The 17,986-nt window shown below is 34.6% G+C and overlaps 2 protein-coding genes and 1 non-coding gene across 4 annotated transcripts in view; all 3 read right to left on the minus strand.

Annotated features, from left to right (window-relative positions):
- Positions 1–7,210, minus strand: part of LOC114479017 (caspase-8-like) — a 10,479-nt gene extending 3,269 nt beyond the window's left edge. The window contains exons 1-9 of one of the 2 annotated variants that reach the window (XM_028472423.1): positions 7,129–7,210; positions 6,991–7,033; positions 2,292–2,440; positions 1,388–1,563; positions 1,123–1,228; positions 612–738; positions 388–525; positions 245–309; positions 34–145 (exon numbers count right to left, since the gene is read on the minus strand). In XM_028472423.1, the coding sequence (XP_028328224.1) occupies positions 34–145; positions 245–309; positions 388–525; positions 612–738; positions 1,123–1,228; positions 1,388–1,563; positions 2,292–2,414 (847 nt within the window). In that variant the 5' untranslated portion in view covers positions 2,415–2,440; positions 6,991–7,033; positions 7,129–7,210. Of the gene's footprint in view, positions 1–33; positions 146–244; positions 310–387; positions 526–611; positions 739–1,122; positions 1,229–1,387; positions 1,564–2,291; positions 2,441–6,990 lie in introns of both variants that reach the window. The other variant, XM_028472424.1, reaches the window with a different exon arrangement.
- Positions 7,211–9,391: 2,181 nt separating this feature from the next.
- Positions 9,392–17,808, minus strand: catip (ciliogenesis associated TTC17 interacting protein). The gene is made up of 9 exons (XM_028473685.1): positions 17,577–17,808; positions 17,282–17,467; positions 16,102–16,157; positions 15,942–16,028; positions 13,315–13,482; positions 13,098–13,222; positions 11,199–11,275; positions 9,954–10,030; positions 9,392–9,846 (listed from the first exon to the last, which is right to left on the minus strand). The coding sequence occupies exons 1-9, from the start codon at positions 17,656–17,658 to the stop codon at positions 9,667–9,669; spliced, it is 1,038 nt and encodes a 345-aa protein (XP_028329486.1). The 5' UTR covers positions 17,659–17,808; the 3' UTR covers positions 9,392–9,666.
- trnam-cau (transfer RNA methionine (anticodon CAU)) lies at positions 14,429–14,501 on the minus strand. The gene has a single exon. It is a non-coding gene; the product is annotated as a tRNA-Met (tRNA).
- Positions 17,809–17,986: the final 178 nt, after the last annotated feature.

The raw sequence follows: 17,986 nt of genomic DNA on the forward strand, positions 1-17,986 counted from the left end.
ATGAAAACAAAACCTACAAAATAAAGTACATACCCTCATCCTTTCGAGTTCCTCTTCGTAATCCAAGTTCTGGGCCTGTGAATTTCTCATTGCTGATGACCACACATAAACCTCGGGGTTCATGAACCAAAGCGTAAAACTCCGCCTACAGAGTCCAACCACAATGACAGATCTTAGTGCCGATGTGCTAAAACCATAATTGAATCCACTAGTGAACAGAGGGTGTTGTAAATGTGTTTGTTACCTCATCAGGAGGAGAGCAGGGCTTTGTAATTGGTTGTGCATCAGAGACAATAGTCATTCCTCCAACTGAGAAACAAACATGAAGTCATCTGTTAATATCGTATGACATTAAATATTGTATTACTGTGACAATCAGAGACTTACAGTAATTCTCAGTTTCAGGTATGGAGAGAACCGGCTTCTGTGGGAGGAGAGCCGGCAATGATTGACGTCCTGCACAAATACCACCAACACACACCTGTTTATCATTCATGCTGCAATGTAAATTCAGCTGGGCTCCATCTGCAACAAAAACTTTTGAGAACTAGTGCAGAAACACATACCCGAAGTGTGTTTTATGGATAAACGTATGAAAGTGGATCCCATACCTTTGTAGTCCCTCACAAGTGAAGCCAGCTTCTGATCAAACCTCAACAAATATTCAAGAAGGCCATCAACATTTGTTTGTGACAATAACTCTGCTTTTTCCAACTCGGAAAACACATCCAGTGCTGTCTGTGATCAAATAATAAAAAAAAAGAGTTTAAATTAATGCACATTCCACTTTAATGAATTGAGTTCATCTTCGAAACGTATTGATATCACTAAAGAAAAAAAATAAATAAATCAAGGTTGAATGCTGCTAACCAACAACATATAGATATGAAAATGCCAGTTCTCTACAGTAAATTAGACTCAGTGTAAATATGTATCCATGTATACTTTGGATTTCCATGTATAGTTTAAGCTGCTGGAGAGAAAAAACTTTTATCGGATAAAAGTTTTTTGTCTCCAGCAGCTTTAACTTGTATTTGATGATGTGAAAAACAAAATGTTGGAGGTTGGCAAGTGTTAAGTCAAAGTGTAAACATGTATGTTTTTGTGTCTGTGTGCACTTACACGGCTCTTTTCCATTAATCTTCTTGGCAAATTTTCTTTCAACAGAAACTTTAACTTTTCCAGATTCTCCTCAGTCATGTCCTCATATATTTTGTACAGCATCACTCTGACAATCAAAGCAAAGCATTGAAAAAAAATTTTTTTTTAAATGAGAATAAAAAATTTACAGAGACCAACAAAGCGCTAAAAAGATGGATACAAAACTAGCAGTCAGTCAGCATTATTGATGTTTGAATTTTACAGGATTTTAACTCGCAGCTTTTACCTGTATTTTGACAAAAGAGGACAAGAGTCTGTTTCCACGACTCGCTGGTTTTCTGTATCCAGGAAGCGGACTAGATCAAATCTCTGGATTGTACGAAGCAGGTGTAAAATAAAAGTTTGGTTGTCCAAAAGACCTTTTTCTTCTAGTCTTAAGAATAGCTCTCTTGCATGCTTGATCTGTAGAAGAAGAAAAAAAACACATTTTCAATGTAAAATAAACAAGAAAACAGTCATCAACATTCCGCACCAGATTGGTTGTCATTACAATTCACAACCTTTCCTAAATGTCCTGTATACATAAAAAAATATTGACACATCAGAATATAAAATTACTTACTATCTTAAACGGTTTCTGAGAAAAGCTGTCCCCTTTGAAGATACCTCAAAAAGAGTAAAAAATGGCACAAGGGCAATAACTCCGGAAAAAAATAATTGCACGCTTATCATTTTCGAACTCCATCAAGGTATTGATACCCTGAACCAAAAACGGGATTTGGTTACAATATCTTAAGCGGTTTCTGAGAAAAGCTGTCCCCTTTGAAGATACCTCAAATAGAGTAAAAAAAATTGAACAAGGGCAATAACTCCGGAAAAAAATAATGCACGCCTCTCATTTTCGAACTCCATCAAGGTTCTGTCACCCTGAAACCACCCACCAAATTTGATTATCCTTTCATAAATAGTTTCTGAAAAAAGCTGTCACCTTTAACTTGGACGGACGGACGGACACACAAACAGACGGACGGAGCTCAAACCTATATCACCGTTCCATACTTTGTGGCGGGGATTAATAAATGAAAAGCTTTACTCTATGAGGGGTGAAAAGAGAAGCAGAGTTTGTCTCTTCAGTTTGTCTTTTTACACCAAAGACAATAATTAAGGAGATTCATTCATGCAGTTCTTACTCCTTCAAGACGCTTCCGATTCAAAACATCGAGACACAAAAAGCAAAGTGCTTCCACATCCGAGGAACCCAGTTCCTCATCGATTTGTGATAATTTTCGGCGGTCCATATTGAGGCCCTTCATGCAGCACGGGCCTGCTGCTCAGCTCACTGCAAAACAACAAAAAACACAATTACCAATAACACTTGTGAACAGAGATTTTATCTAATGTAATATATCTTGGACTTTTTAATCACAAAACAATGAATTCATTTTGATTCAATGGCACACAATAATTGCTACTCAAATAGTTTTGGATGTGAGGATCGTGTCACAGAGATGATAAAAAACCTATGGTGCGCAATAAAGAAGAATATTTAATGTACTTTACTTGAGTATTATATTTATGGAGTTATATTTTACTTTCACTCCGCTACATTTGAAAGACAAATAATGTATTGTATTACATTTCTATAAAGACTCTCATTGCTCAGTATTATTTCTCTGATGTCAGCGCAGGTTTTGTTTTTGCTTCAGTTCTGATACTAAAAAGTTTTTGTTGATCCTCATACGGGTTGTCCAAATTCTACCGTACCTTTAATACATCAGGCTTGTCAATGCAAGAGCCAATCAGAGAGAGGCAGGTCACGTCTACTCATGTTGTTGTTTAGGGTAGTAGTATATTGGTCCAAATTTTTTGTTATATGCTGATATAATAAAAAATGCAAAAAACTCAACATTTGCTTAAATATAGTCAAAAAAACTGTTGCATGGAGAAGTTCATGAGTTTCTTGTGTTGCAAAGTTGCTTGGAAAAATGTTGTCTCTCTGGTGCTCTTCAGTTTCAGGATCCATCTTAGAGTTTTGAAAAGATCTGAGGCACTCAGAGGTACTGTTGTTAAAAAGCCTTCCATTAGGCAACCGTGGTTCAGGTGGTAGAGGGTCGTCTTCTGATCAAGAGGTTGGGGGTTCGATCCCAGTACCTGACTATGTGTCGAAGTGTCCTTGGGCACTTGGCAAGACACTGAACCCTAAGATGCTCCCAGTGGTCGACTTGCATGGCAGTCCTGTGTGAATGTGAGAGTGTATGGGTCCCTCCAGGACCTGTACGCCTCCAGGATTTTGAGGCGTGCAGGAAAGATTGTGGCCGACCCCTCCCACCCCGGTCATAAACTGTTTCAATCTCTCCCTTCTGGAAGGAGGTTTCGGTCCATCAGGACCAGAACCTCCAGACACAAAAACAGCTTCTTTCCCTCTGCCACCATCCACATGAACTCACCCCAAGTCACCCACTGAACCCCCCCCCACCCGATCACCATGATGACTTTATCTGCTGCACTGTGTATATATATATATATATATTTATCCTTTATTCTCTATCTATCCTTTATTTATCCCTCATCCTTTATATTTATCATTATTATTATTATTATTATTGTTGCTGGGTTGTTCTTTGTTTTTTTTTGTTTTTTTTGTTGTTGTTTGTTTTGTGCACCAACTACCAAGACAAATTCCTTGTACTGTCCTTAAAACTGTAGATGGCCATTAAAAACATTTCTGATTCAATGAGCTGCTATGTAAAGCGTTTTGGGAGTGCTTCAGTGTGGGGATAAAGCGCTATATAAATCAAGTCCATTTATGAGAGTCTAAGCAGGGCTTTTTTTGTCTTCAAGGGGAGATAGCGTCTCACCAGTTTATCATTTAAGGTAGGGGCTCATCTGAAGCTGATTGTAGGGGCATCAGGAAGGGCTTCTCTATGGGTCACTTTTCAATATATCCCAATTTCTTTTAACAAGCTTCTCACACTTTTTTCACAATGATTTTTCAAAACTTGTCCAAAATATTTGACCAAATTTCTAAGACTTAGTTCTGAACCGCCAAAATCTATTTAAGACCACTAGAGCGCTACAATGTAGCAGAGGAAATGCAAGTGTCCATCACTTATCTATCATGTAGCATCATACAATGGAGCAATTGCCTTTGACACCCATTTTGCTAATTTCTTTAAATAACAATGCATCAGCTATTGAATGTAACATTAAACAACAACTAACGAAGTGCTGCCATGTTTAATTATAAGATTATATCTAGGGATGCACTGAATATTCGGTAACCGAATATATTCGGCCGAATATTGCAAAAATAGCCACATTCAGCCTTCGGTGGAGTGCGGTTGTTAAGTTTTTCACTATTTTTTTTAAATAGTGCATAAATAACCTAAAACACATTTTTAGACATGTTTTTTTTTAAGGAAAGTGAATGTTTATTGAACAGTATGACATTTTTTAAATACTCCAGTAGCCTTTGCTTTTCAAAAAAAGCACAACAAAGTTTTTCATTTATATAGTAGGCCTTCAAATAAAACAAAACATGCATTCCAAAAAAAAATGCTAAAGTTCATTAAAGGGGAGGTATGATAAAAAATTCCCTTCATAATGGTTTTGCTACAGTGATATACATCCCTTTAGCCTCATTCAGAGGGCCAAAGTTAAAAAAGCTCCGTTTCCTCCCTCCCTTGTTATTGCACATTTTGTAAAAAATCAGCTTTAAACGGGCGAATTGGATTTTGCCCACGTTGGTACGTGACATCACCCAACACGCCTCCTAGAATGTGAGCTCCTCCCTCTCCAACTAGCTAACAGATAAAACAAACACTGCGGTTTAATATACAATGTGTATTATACTTTATTACCATATATGTAAATACAGACTGCACTACTGGACGCCCAAAACAATTTTAGGTTTTCGTTGCTTTTTGTCCGTGACCCACTAAAATTGAGCCTGCAACCCAATCTTAAGAACCACTGTTGTAATAGAATTATACAGTATAGTAAATAAGTAAGAAGCTATCAACTGTAAAGTTTGAAAACTCAGTTTATGTCTGCAGTTACTTGCTCTTCTTCACACTATCGTGTATTTTTCTCTGCAGCTGTCCAAACTAAGTGGAATCACAGTTATGACTCACAGTGGCTGTAAAGTACAACGCCTAAGCTTTCATAAAATGTTGGACGTGGACCAATACGGCAAATATTAACGGAGACACAGTCATTTAAAAAACCCGCCAAAGGTTTTCCTTTTACCCTTCTGCTTTTTGAAACTTTTTCTTTTTTTCTTTCTTGGGGACGGAGCAAATGTACCATCCTCTGAGACCTGTGAGTCACACCCAGCATTTATTGAGGTGTAGTTCACTTATTTTCTAGTTGGGTGCCTCGACCAATGGGATGAGCTGGACAGTTCTTTGGTACGCTTGTGTGTGAACGCACAGGAAAGTGGCAGGAAAGGGATGCAATTAGATCACTGTCATTTTAATGACCATGAAAACACAGATTTTTTACATTCTATCTTTTAATTTTCACAGAAATATAGGACAAAGTGCATCTAATATCAGTTCAATATAGTACGGGTAGTTTTTTGTTCAAATACAGGACAATACTATATTTTAATGGATGGTTGGCCAGCCTACCAGAGTCAAGTAATAAAAGGAGAGTACTGTACTTTATCCACCCCTGTAAAAACATTAGATACTGACTATGTGACAAAGGATAAGAAATCATTCACTACAAGAAAAACGATTATTATCGCCATGTTTAATCTTGTTTTAACTATTAAAACTCTTAAAAATGGAGTTACCTGGTGAAATAACTTCAAACAATAATCAGCATAGTTTAATCAAAATCAGTTCACACACACATAACAGACCCTTTCCAAAAAATTAGAATATCATGGAAAAGTTCTTTAATTTCCATAATTTCATTCCAAAAGTTAAACTTTCATAGATTATAGATTCAATGCCCACAATTTAAACGATTTCAAGTATTTATTTGTTTATTTTTACATAATTTGAGCTTCCAACTCATAAAACCCACAAAAACAAGAATTAAATTTTTTTTTTAATACTGTGAAGAAATCACCATTTACTTCTCAGTTTTTGCAGAAAAAAAAGGAAGACGAGTGAGGAACAGAACCCAAGCTGCTTGAGGTCCAGTGTGAAATATCCACAGTCAGTCATGATTTGGGGTGCAATGTTCTGTTCTGTTCCTCACCCGTCTTCTTCCAAACCCTTGGACCTTGATTCCCCAATAAAAGACACACTTTACTTTCATCTGAAAGAAGTACCATGGACCACTGGCCAACAGTCCAGTCCTCCTTCTTCTCCTCTTTCTTCACAGTATGTTAATTTTTTGAATTCCTATTTTTGTGGGTTTTATGAGCTGGAAGTCCAAATTATATAAAAATAAACAGACAAATACTTGAAATCGTTTGAATTGTAGTCCCTGAATCTATAATCTATAAATGTTTAACTTTTTGAATGGAATTATGGAATATAAACAACTTTTCCATGAAATTCTAATTTTTTGGAAAGGGTCTGTATTTATATATTACTTTTTAACAAAATAGTGACAAGTTAAGATAAAACAAAACTAGCCCTGTGTTTATTTGTCTATTTATTTCCATTTCGTCTTTATTTCACCAGGTTAGTCAGAACCAGTTCTTGTCTTGTTCATCTTATTGTAATTATGACGTCATATCAGTGAAAACGTACCTCGTCTAGAACTAGAAGTGTTTTTATGTGATCTGTTATGGCTTATTTAATTATGTATTTGCCATTTATGTATTTGATATTATTTTGCTTCCGGTTTACCGATATTACGGTAAAAGTGTGGAATGACTCATCGCGTGACGTCTCTGAGAAGTTTTCTAATAAACAGCGTCAAACTTACCGCTTTGGAAGTCTCTTCCACAAAGTCCACAATCGTTGTATCACTGAAAAGAAGAAAGTATATGAGCAAAGTTCATCTAAAAAGGGCTCGGTGTCTGTTTGTCTTGGCCGGTGTCTGTCTGTACATGTCAAGTCGTACCAAGTTTTACTTTCTTCTTCTTCTACTTCTTCTTCTACTTCTACTTCTACTAATGGCGGTAACAAACTTTCCACAACATAACCGCCCCCTTTGGTCTGGGATAATTACTGCATAGGCTTAATGACTATGGTGTCTTATTGTATTGTATTATTCAATAAAAAAAAAATCATTTCAATCAAAAGAAAATGAACTTCAATAAAAAAAAAAAAAAATACTATTTTGCATTTGAACACTTTTTTTTTCTTTGATTTTGTTATTTATTCATTGGAGTTTTTTTTTTTTCAATAAAAAGTGATTTTTATTTTTGATTGAAAATTATTATTATTTTTGATTGTTATAATAAAGACAAATCTACTTCCATAACTGGCGTGTGGTGCGCAAAAGCTTCTATTTCTGGCGGACACCGGAGCACGACGCATCAATCGGCACAGAGCAAATGAAGCGAAACAGGAAATTTAAGCACGTACTCCGCAATAAAATATCGGGTTACTTTTTTTCAAAATAAAACACTTCAGATTATATTTCAAGTAAATACATCACCAAAACGTCATAATGTGTAAAAACGAATTCACATCCACTATATTGATTCCTCTCATACTGTAACTGTACTGCAAACTGCAGCAACTTTGATTTAGTTCATGTTTTACTGGTGCAGTTTTATCTCTTCTCTGTTGGCTGTTGCTAAAAAACGTGGCGATGACAAATCCAGAGTCCAACCTTCTTGTTCTCCTTTGTTCGGAACACTGACCTGTTTATTGTTGTGTTTATAACACATACATTTTACTGCGTTCTCGCGCAATTATATAAATATTGTGAGAACTGCTCTGTCTCGTGACGTCACAACCGGAGCGCACAGCGGCGCACTCAAAACGCAACCGGTGTGAATTACCGGATGGCGGACAGCGGTGAAACACCGGATCGGTGCCGTGGCGCAGCGGAGACGTATCCAGTGGAAACCCCGGGTAACTTCGTGACCACACACATATCCAGATATTCTTTTCTTTCTTGAAGCTAAATATTTACTACTTCCCGTGGCGGGTTTCTATACTACACGGTGAACCACAGCTGTTTCAGATATATTTTACCAACACATATTTAGCTTTTTTTTGCCACTACACATTTTAACTTTTCAGAGTAGTTTTAACACATAGAAGGTTACGTATATACACCCTATTTCTTTCCTATTCTATAACATTGTACCCTATTGTATCTTACTGTAATTCCCTAATACAATTCAATGTTTCATTTTTTGGGTTTAACAGGGGAGATCACATCACCTCACGTTTCTTTGAGCATCATACAACAATAACAGACTAGCATGTAAAAAAAACAAAAACAAAAGAGAATATCATATTCTTTTAAACAGTCCTGTATTACTATAGAAACTCACATTTAAATCTCATGATCTCAATCTCTGTTAGTTTGTTTAACATTTATCAAATACTTAATATTTCTTTGTTTTCAGCTTTCTTTACTCATCTTTTTCACCCCAGAATTTTTCTGGGGGAAAATTTTACTATTCATGATTGCTTTTCCTTCTGTTTTACCAAAAAAAAATTGTAATTAGTTCATTTTTCTGAACAAGTTTATTTTCATGTATCCCAACATGTACTCACATGTTCACATTTCCTCCCACCAGCTGCTACTTCCGCTGTACATCGCCTTCAAAAATAAAAGTCAAAAAAAAGATTGTGGCCATACTACGTTCATTTACATGTTAAAGTTATGGTCAGTTGTTCTAATATATTTGCCATGCTATATTTTACATTGTGAAGGTGTGCTTTATTAATGCTTGGAAATTAAATCTTCAAACAAGTTCATTCTGCAAACTTTATTATCAAATAAAAACACATTTATTCAAAGTCCCTAATATATTTGGAGAACAATCTCTTGTTGCTGTTCATTTATGTTTATTCATGTTTCTTTAATGCCAACATGCTATCAGGACAAAATACAAAAGCAGATACAAATTTCAGTGTCAGTTATTTTGTATAAATTTAGTGAGAAAAGTTAAAAGTCCTCTGTCAGAAGGACTAAGCCAGCGGTTCCCAACCTTTTTTTGGATCGTGACCTCGTTTTAATATCACAAGTCTCTGGCGACCACGAAGAATTTATTTTTCCTTCTAGAATATATTTTTGATCATTTTTGTTGTACTGTGTTACAAACACAGAGTAGCCAGGATTAGTGATTTTTAAAAAAAATTACATTACATTATATTATTTTATTTATTATATCATTATTTAATTTTTTAAATGCATTATTATTTATTATATTATTGAATTCATTCATATTTTCTATATTATATCATATTTTAGATTTATATTTCAGAAAGTGAAAATATAGAATACAGTTGTTTAAGATTGTGTTTTGTGTTTTAATTTTTAATTTTTTTTGTGAATTGATTTCTAGCTTTTAATACCTTAGACAGTGTGGACAGAAAAGTTAGATGAAGTTGATAAAAAAAAATAAAAAAATCTGTAACTTTTTTTAAATTAATTACTTGTGGGGTCACGACCCCATGGTTGAATAACACTGAACTAAGCACTTGAGTGCTGCTTTGTTGGACAGTGAGAGGCAAATGGGAGGAAGTAGTCTCTAGCAAACTGAGACACATCCTCAGGTTTCCTTAGCAACAGGGCCTGCAGGAAGTCACAAATCAGCTCTCTGATCTCAGGGTTCTGTCGTAGGTATGAGGCATCGTCCGCTTTTATCGCTTCCTGCCAGAATAAAAAAAGAAATAAACACATTGACACCCTGCACTGGTGAAAGAGTGAGTGTCAACTAAGTTTGTTACCATTGATAATAATATTTAATTGATGTTCACCTTTCTCCTTAAGAACTCAGAGTGCATCTGCATGTCTTCCTCTAACACCAATGGGATCTTCTCAACAGTTAATGCACCTAAAATTAAATACATAGGCAGATTTATTCCAGTTGTTCTTCCTGTATATGGCTGATTCACACTCAAGCCACTAGGTGCCCTCAAACTGCAAGATCAAATCAGAATCAGGCCATGTTTTTGGGATAAGGTTATTAATTATACACATTACAATCATAATCAATTATATCTCAATATTTCTCGCTACATTAGACATTTTATTTTATTTTTTTTGCTGTGTGCATTGCACATTGTTGTGGATTTTAATCCAGCTTTGTAACCATATTATTTGACTGTATTTTTTGTTGTTGTTGAAAATTTCATCTATTCCATTAATTGTTGTTTATGTGTATATTGAATAGCATTTCTTCCTTAAATATAATCTGACTGTGTTAACATGACATTTTGTATGAAAGTGTTTAAATTTTTGTGAACTGAAATGTGAAAATGTTTAAATGAAAGTTAAAGGCACTCTTTTTCTCGACTGCATATGACTGAGGGAACATTTTTAATCATGTTATTGTTGATTTAATGTTTTTACTGCTGACTTTAATGTTATCATTGATTTTTTTTTAAACTGTTAAATGTTTTCTGTTACACTTTATAATCATGTACAGCACATTGAATTGCCTAGTGTATGAAATGCGCTATTCAAATAAATTGCATTGCCTTGCCTTTTTTTTTGTAAATTTTGAGTTTGCTAAAAACCCGAAACCCAAAAACTAGTTTGCACAGGGCTTCCAAACATCTAAAAAAAATGTTCTGATGATTGATCCTGTAAAAATTTACAAAAAGGAAAGATCGGGTGTATATTATGGAGCCCCAGACATGACATCGTGGGCACAAAATAGTAATTAATAATATTATTAACATTCCTGGACAGCTGGGTAAGCCAAACGAGTGCACCGTCCCTAAGGTCTTTAACATAGGGTGCAGTTTCTAAAGAAGGTGCACTCGATTTTCTTACCCAGCTGTCCAGGAATATTAATAATAATAATAATAATAATAATAGTATTTTGTGCGCACGTTATAATTATTTCATGGCCACAAATTAATATTTTGTGTGCACAAATTCATATTTCTTGGCCACAAATTTTCATTATTTTTTTTACATAGTCAGTATATTCATATCCACAAAGAGATTTTAGTGTTTTTGGAGCAGGAGGCTTGTTTTTGTTCTGTATATCTTACCTTGTGCAGCCTTCAGAGGCAGCTGTAGAAGCCTCATGGTGACTGGGGCTCCCACCTGCTCTCTGCTGGCTAAGTGTCTGCTCAGGAACACAACAACACTTCACTTCAGTGAAATACAAAGAAACTGATCAATCATAATCTATAAAGCATTTGTAAAGTGAAGCCTGTTGAATTTATACCACATGTAAAATGTCATGCTTTAAAATTGTCAAAATAAAAAAAGACTAAATATGAAAGAAGATATAGAGTGATTATCTATTAGACTAGATACACACATCATCCCAGATAATAAATCTGAAAAGGTCATATGCAAAAGAATAACAAATCGCTTTGGAAAGAATGCGGCACGCTCACTTAGGAGTTTATTATTAGAATTAAAGCAATGTAATAGCTAATAATAATTTACTGATAATCATTAGGTTATAATACAGTCAATCAAGTTATTTAATGCAAGGTTGGTTTTGTATTTCCATGAGTTATAACTGGTTTCTTGTTTGTGATTACATAATACAAAACTATTTCAGCTCAGAAAAAACAACATATTCTCTTACTGTTACTGGCCTAAATGTAACAATACATTTCAACAACTATTGTTAAAGAACAAAACAAACCGTGCATTGGTTTTTCCCAATAATACTGTATTTTTCAGTCACATTTTTGGCACCTCTTGAAATTTATTTATTTAGTGAAATTAATTCACAGGATAGTACACAATTGTACTTTACCAACTAGTGACACAAAATAGTTTGACTGACCTCATGCTTGGTAACATGGATGGGAAACTCTTATCACAGCAGGTGCCACACAAATGTTGATTATAGTCCACATTCAAAATAATGACCAATCTTAGCATCGACACAGGAAAAATAAATACATAAATGTTTGTGTGTTTTTGTTGTCCTTTTGGTTCTTTATGGAGTCATTCTTGTGTACTTGTGTTGTGTTTTTTTTTGTTATCTATGCAGTCATCTTGCATGCTTAATTTTTCTGTTATTTTTGTGAATTTTTAGCCAGCTTGTACAACTTTCTGTTCATTATGTGTATTATTTATTTTATATATTGTGTTATTTTTGTTCAAAATTTTTATGCTTTTGAGTCATTTTGAATTTTTTGTCATTTAGTAAATATGTAATTTTTGTGTATTTCTTGTTATCTTGTCTGTTTTTTTTATTTTTTTTAATATTTTTTAATTTAGTGTATTTCTGTTGTCATTATGTGTATCTGACTGAATCATAACATAACCTAACCGCTAGAGCGGACATGGGCTGGTCTGTGAACGGTCGCATTTACAGACCTTGGAGTCGCTGTTAGCTTACCAATAAATGGGAAGAGATTTGTCACCTTTATAATTAGTATTGACTGGGCCACTGGGAGTGAGGCCCAAGGCCAAAGCAGGCTGACTTGATAATAATGTATCATGTTTTTCTGCAGTCAGTGCCTTCTCCTCGTCTTTCTCTCTCTGCTCTGTTTCAGGTGTCGTGAAGCTGATGATGGCAGTTCCTGATCTGTGGTTCATGGCTCAACTAGTCTGGGACACTCTGATGTTCTATCTCTCTATCCTGTTCTGTTGGTCCTTCTGTCCACTAACACCAACCAGTCGACGCAGATGGCTGCCACCTCTGAACCTGGTTCTGCTGGAGATTTCTTCCTGTTAAAAGGGAGTTGTTTCTTCCCACTGTCGCTAAAAGCTTGTTCATGTGGATCTTGTTGGGTTTTTTCTTTCTTATTATGAATTTTATATTTTGATAAGCGCATTGAGATGACTTTGTTGTAAATTGCACTATACAAATAAAGTTAAATTGAATTGAATCTTTGCTGTTGTTTGCTGTTAGCAACCAAAATACTGTATGTAGTCACGTACCAGCAGAGAAAAGCTGTAGAGTTATCAAGTATACCTACCCATCATGGAGAAAGTAACACTGCCAGGTTTTCAGACCATCCTCCAAAGAATGAACACTTCTCTCCAACCCAAATGCCTCGAAGTTCTCTCCTTCTACCTCCAGCATCTTCACACCCAGCTCACTCTGACCACACACAGACCAACTCAGTAACTTCACCACACACATATGTTATAAATAACTACCATAGTTGCTCTTACACAGCAGCATTTACTTACAAAGGTTGTCTGAATGATGTGTAAATTCTGGTCAAATGAGACAAAACTCATGTTTTGTGGCACCTTTTTCCTGAGTGCAATAATACGCATCAGTAGCAAGCTCGAGCCTTCAGTTACTAGACCTTGAAGAGCAGATAAAGGATATGAAATGCTCTCCTTGGTCACCTCCTGCAAACACAACCATACACAAAATAATAATCAGAAAAAAAATGTTTTAAAAAAATGTAATTCAGAAAAATACAGAGCCACAAATATGACATTGTAAAAAATTATTTAAATTATGGCCAAAAATTAGCAAACAACGTACGCACAAAATACTAATTAATGGTCACAAAATAGTATAACATAGAGATACACCTTTCGAGCGCACGTTATACTTATTTTGTGGCCATAATTAATTTTTTTCCCATGTCATGTTCTGGGGTTCCGTAGAAAAGCATATTTTGACACATTTAGAAATACTAACTTATAGAAGGAAACAAGAAACAGGTATCAACTACACCAAACTTACTATAAACAACAGCCAGGAAATTCTAACTCTGAGCTGTGTAAGGTTGTTTTTGATATGACTTAAAACATGCAGAAAATGAAGCTTGGAAGAAATTTCTATCCCCATTAAGAGCCATTCAGTAAGTCAAATATATATGGGGCACCACCAATTTTTCCTAAAAATTGTGATAAAATGTGCAGTCCTTATCTGATCTGGATGAAACTTGATGTGGTAATTGAGGAACCAACTTTATATAACTGAGTCAAATTTCATAAAGATCGGCCAATTACGAACAAAGATACACATTTTTTTTAACTTCACCAATAATAGGAGATTGGGATTTTTCGATTTTTTTCAAACTTTTTCAAAAATATATCATTCTGGATTCCCTTCAAAATTGAATGGAATCTTCTATGGCATAAGGCCGATTTTTGTTGGTCAAATCAGTTACTTTTGATGTAATCCTATATCAGCAAACAAAGAAATAAACGCTGTTGAAAACAATGAGCTTTTTAGCGCAGGTAATAATGTATGAGTCACAAATTTATCACACAGGAAGAGTATAATGTATTCGACACATGATGCAGCGTTCTCAGATTCAACAAAAGTAAAAACAAAAGACAGTGCCCCGTGTGAGGCTCGAACTCACGACCTTCAGATTATGAGACTGACGCGCTGCCTACTGCGCCAACGAGGCCTCTTGCCGCTACATATTCGAGCTGGATTTTGTTAGTTTCTAGTGACATACCAACTCTTAACCTTAATGCTATTGAATCAGTTTATGTAAACAATCTGTAATTTTTTCAGTACGTCTGATATTTTTCTGCAGTTGCTATGACAACCTATGGACGCCAAAAAACGTCAAAACCATTATTATTATTAGCAATATTTTATTTATATACCTTCCCATTTGAATGTAATGTCGAATTAGGTGTTTACTTTTTAAAAATTCTGAATTATTTACTTTTTAATGTCATTATTATCATTATTATTATTTATATTCATTCACATTTGAATATATTTCCACACCTTGAGGCTAAAGTGTAATTTAAAACTGTTTGAAACTTTGTAATGATGAAAAAAAGTGAATCAAGTTTAGAAAAAAAAAACAAACAAAAAAAAACGTGTTGTGCATTCACTTAAAAACGACTATTTTTTTTAGATTATTAGGACAGGCACTAAACAGGGGTTTGGCAGGGGCACACCCTGTACAGGGTGCCAGTCTAGAAAAACACAACTAATATAAAAATAATATATACAAAAACAATACTAATAATATACAAAAACAATAGAACACCTACAGCAGCAGCATTAACAAATAATTGAATAGAATATTCAGATTATTCGAACAAGATATTTGTGTTAGGGTTAGGGTTTTAATACTTTCATTGTTAAAAATATCACATTATTTATCAGATACATTTTGAACCAGTAAATATTTCTATTTATATGAATAACTATATATAGTATTTATATTATTGTTTACATTATATATTTACGGTATTATTATTACACTATTTTACTGCATATGTACATAATACATTTTATTTCATATATTGAGCAGTATGTATGTAATATAAAACTGGTGACTGACATTACTAGTCTAATTACTAGTATTGATGTGGCAGATTGGTATATATGATATAAGACATAACAGACTTCAGTGTCATTGCAAATAATCAACCAAACTTCGTTGGTGACAATCAGTTAGCAGCAGTTGAATAATAAAAGATAGAAATTAAGTAATAAAATACAATAAAAAGAAGTGGTAAGTATAAAAAGGTGCAAAAAACAACAGTGAACATCACACAATATTGATGGGTAGTATTACCTAGTACTACGTTTTAATAGTTTGAATTTTTTGTATTTTACTTGGACTACGACATCTAAACACAAATTATGAAAGCAAAATGAGGCCTATGGAAATATGACAATCTACATTGGTTTTTGTTTGTGGTAAAGAGCACTATATAATCTATGATCAGGGTTAGACAGCTTGACTACACTGATGTGACAAACCCACTTAAAAAACAAACAAAACAAAACAAAACAAGTAAAGTTCACAAGTTTTTATAAAGGTAAACGCTTTTCCACTAAATTGTGAAGTTTCAGCATTGGCTTTAAATGGTGACCTTACCTCTCCTACGGTAATAACTGTAGTTATCTCCATCTCTCCATCACGTTGCAGAAGGTGACATTTCTTGTCCACAGTGTGACTCTGGAGCTGAACAATATTCAGGCATTAAGTTTATATTTGTGTAAATCAAACCACTTTAAACATTGTCTAAGGTACTGACCTTAATATACTCCTGGGTTTCCTCCTCTAGGACACTCAGGTCGCTGCTCAAATACGCTTCCATGGCGATTGGAGGCAAAAATAAATCAGAAACAGCTTCCTTTTTTTTTATTTATTTTTTTTAAATTTCTTACGACGGCCACATAATAATAATAATAATAATAATAATAATAATAATAATAATAATAATAATAATAATAATAAAGAAATCTGAGCAGTAATATCATGACAATAAAGTCGTAATTTAAAGTCTCAATATTTCGAGATTAAATTAACATTTTGAGAATAGAATCATAATTTTATGAGAATGAAGCGGGACCTTAAAAAAAACTCGTAATGTTAGTGCTCAGAATTCCCTGTTAAAGGAACGCAACTAACACACTTTAAATCTAATAAAATTACGATTTTATTTTCAAAATATTGCGACTTTAATCTTGAAAGATTGTAACTTTAATCTTGAAATATTGTGACTTAATCTTTAATTATTGTTATTAATCTCATAAAATTACAATTTTATACTCAAAATATTGCGATTTTAACCTTGAAATATTATGACTAATCTACAATTTTACTCTCGAAATATTACGACTTTAATCTTGAAATATTATGACTTTAATCTAATAAAATTACAATTTTATTCTCAAAATATTGCGACTTTAATCTTGAAACATTGTGACTTTAATCTTGAAATATAGTGACTTTAATCTCATAAAATTTGAGAAAATTTTATTCTCAAAATATCGCGATTTTAACCTTGAAATATTACAACTAATCTACGATTTTACTCTCGAAATATTACGACTTTAATATTGAAATGTTATGACTTGAACCTAATAAAATCACAATTTTATTCTCGAATTATTGCAACTTTAATCTTGAAATATGACTTTATTATCAAGAAATTACGATTTTATTCTCGAAATGTTACGTCTTTAATCTATAAATATTGACTATAATCTCATCAAATCATGATTTTATTATGATACGACTTTATTCTCGTAAAATTACAACTTTATTCTCGTAAAATTACAACTTTATTCTCGAAAAAATACGACTTTTTAGTGCCAAGATGTTTATTTATTTATTTTTTTCAATGTGGCCCTAATATACGCTGTCGTACTTTTTCGGGTGTGTGGTCATAATGAATATGTAGTAATAATGCTAATATGGATTGAGCTCACCTGTTACTTCAGTCCCACAGCGACAGCCATCAATGGCTCCGTGGCTCTGAGCACTGACCCGCACACACGGCTCCTGATCCCTGCGGTAGAACTCCACCTCCACCCTGAAGCCCCCCAAGCTTCTGCACGTCTGCGACACTGACGCCAGAATGTCCGTAAATATACACGTCTGTAGCTCCGAGGGCTCTAGGAAACACACAGGACGCACATTTAGCCTGGAAAGGTGTTTTTAAAGCGATGTGCCAGCAGCAGGTGGTGGTCGTTTCCGGGTTTCTACGGCCAAAGTTTCCCTCACCGATGCTGGACATGAACGCAACAGCCTCGGCAGAAGCTTTAATGTCACATCCGTCCGCAGTGGCTCCATCAACCGCGTCCATTCTGCTCCTAATGCTACAGCAGCCACACGCACAGCTTCACAAAACAAGACTTAAATGGAGATTTTAAGTGAAGTTTTTACTGCTCTCCCACTGCCTATTTCTGTCAGGAGCGGAGTAGCGCGTGAGTAGTCATGGCAACGACTCTCCAGTACCGTAATGGAAGTAATAGCTGCGCGAAAGCAGAGGTCAGTTCACAACGCGCAGCAAAATGTGGGGAGTATTTCCCCACCATCATCATTATCATGATTCCTATGGAGATAGATTGGTGTCTTTATTATTTAAACAAACATTTGCCACAATTAAAAAAAAAAATTAAAAAAAAAAAGTA

This window comes from Gouania willdenowi, chromosome 17 (genome assembly GCF_900634775.1).
Source record: "Gouania willdenowi chromosome 17, fGouWil2.1, whole genome shotgun sequence".
NCBI lineage: Eukaryota > Metazoa > Chordata > Actinopteri > Blenniiformes > Gobiesocidae > Gouania > Gouania willdenowi.

Excerpts from the sequence above, each read along its gene's own strand:
- catip (XM_028473685.1), bottom strand. The coding sequence starts at position 17,658 with ATGGACGCGGTTGATGGAGCCACTGCGGACGGATGTGACATTAAAGCT. Across the intron at positions 13,483-15,941 it reads CAGTTATTACCGTAGGAGAG|GAGGTGACCAAGGAGAGCAT; the intron begins GTAAGGTCACCA and ends TTGTGTTTGCAG. Across the intron at positions 11,276-13,097 it reads TGTTACTTTCTCCATGATGG|ACACTTAGCCAGCAGAGAGC; the intron begins GTAGGTATACTT and ends GTTCCTGAGCAG.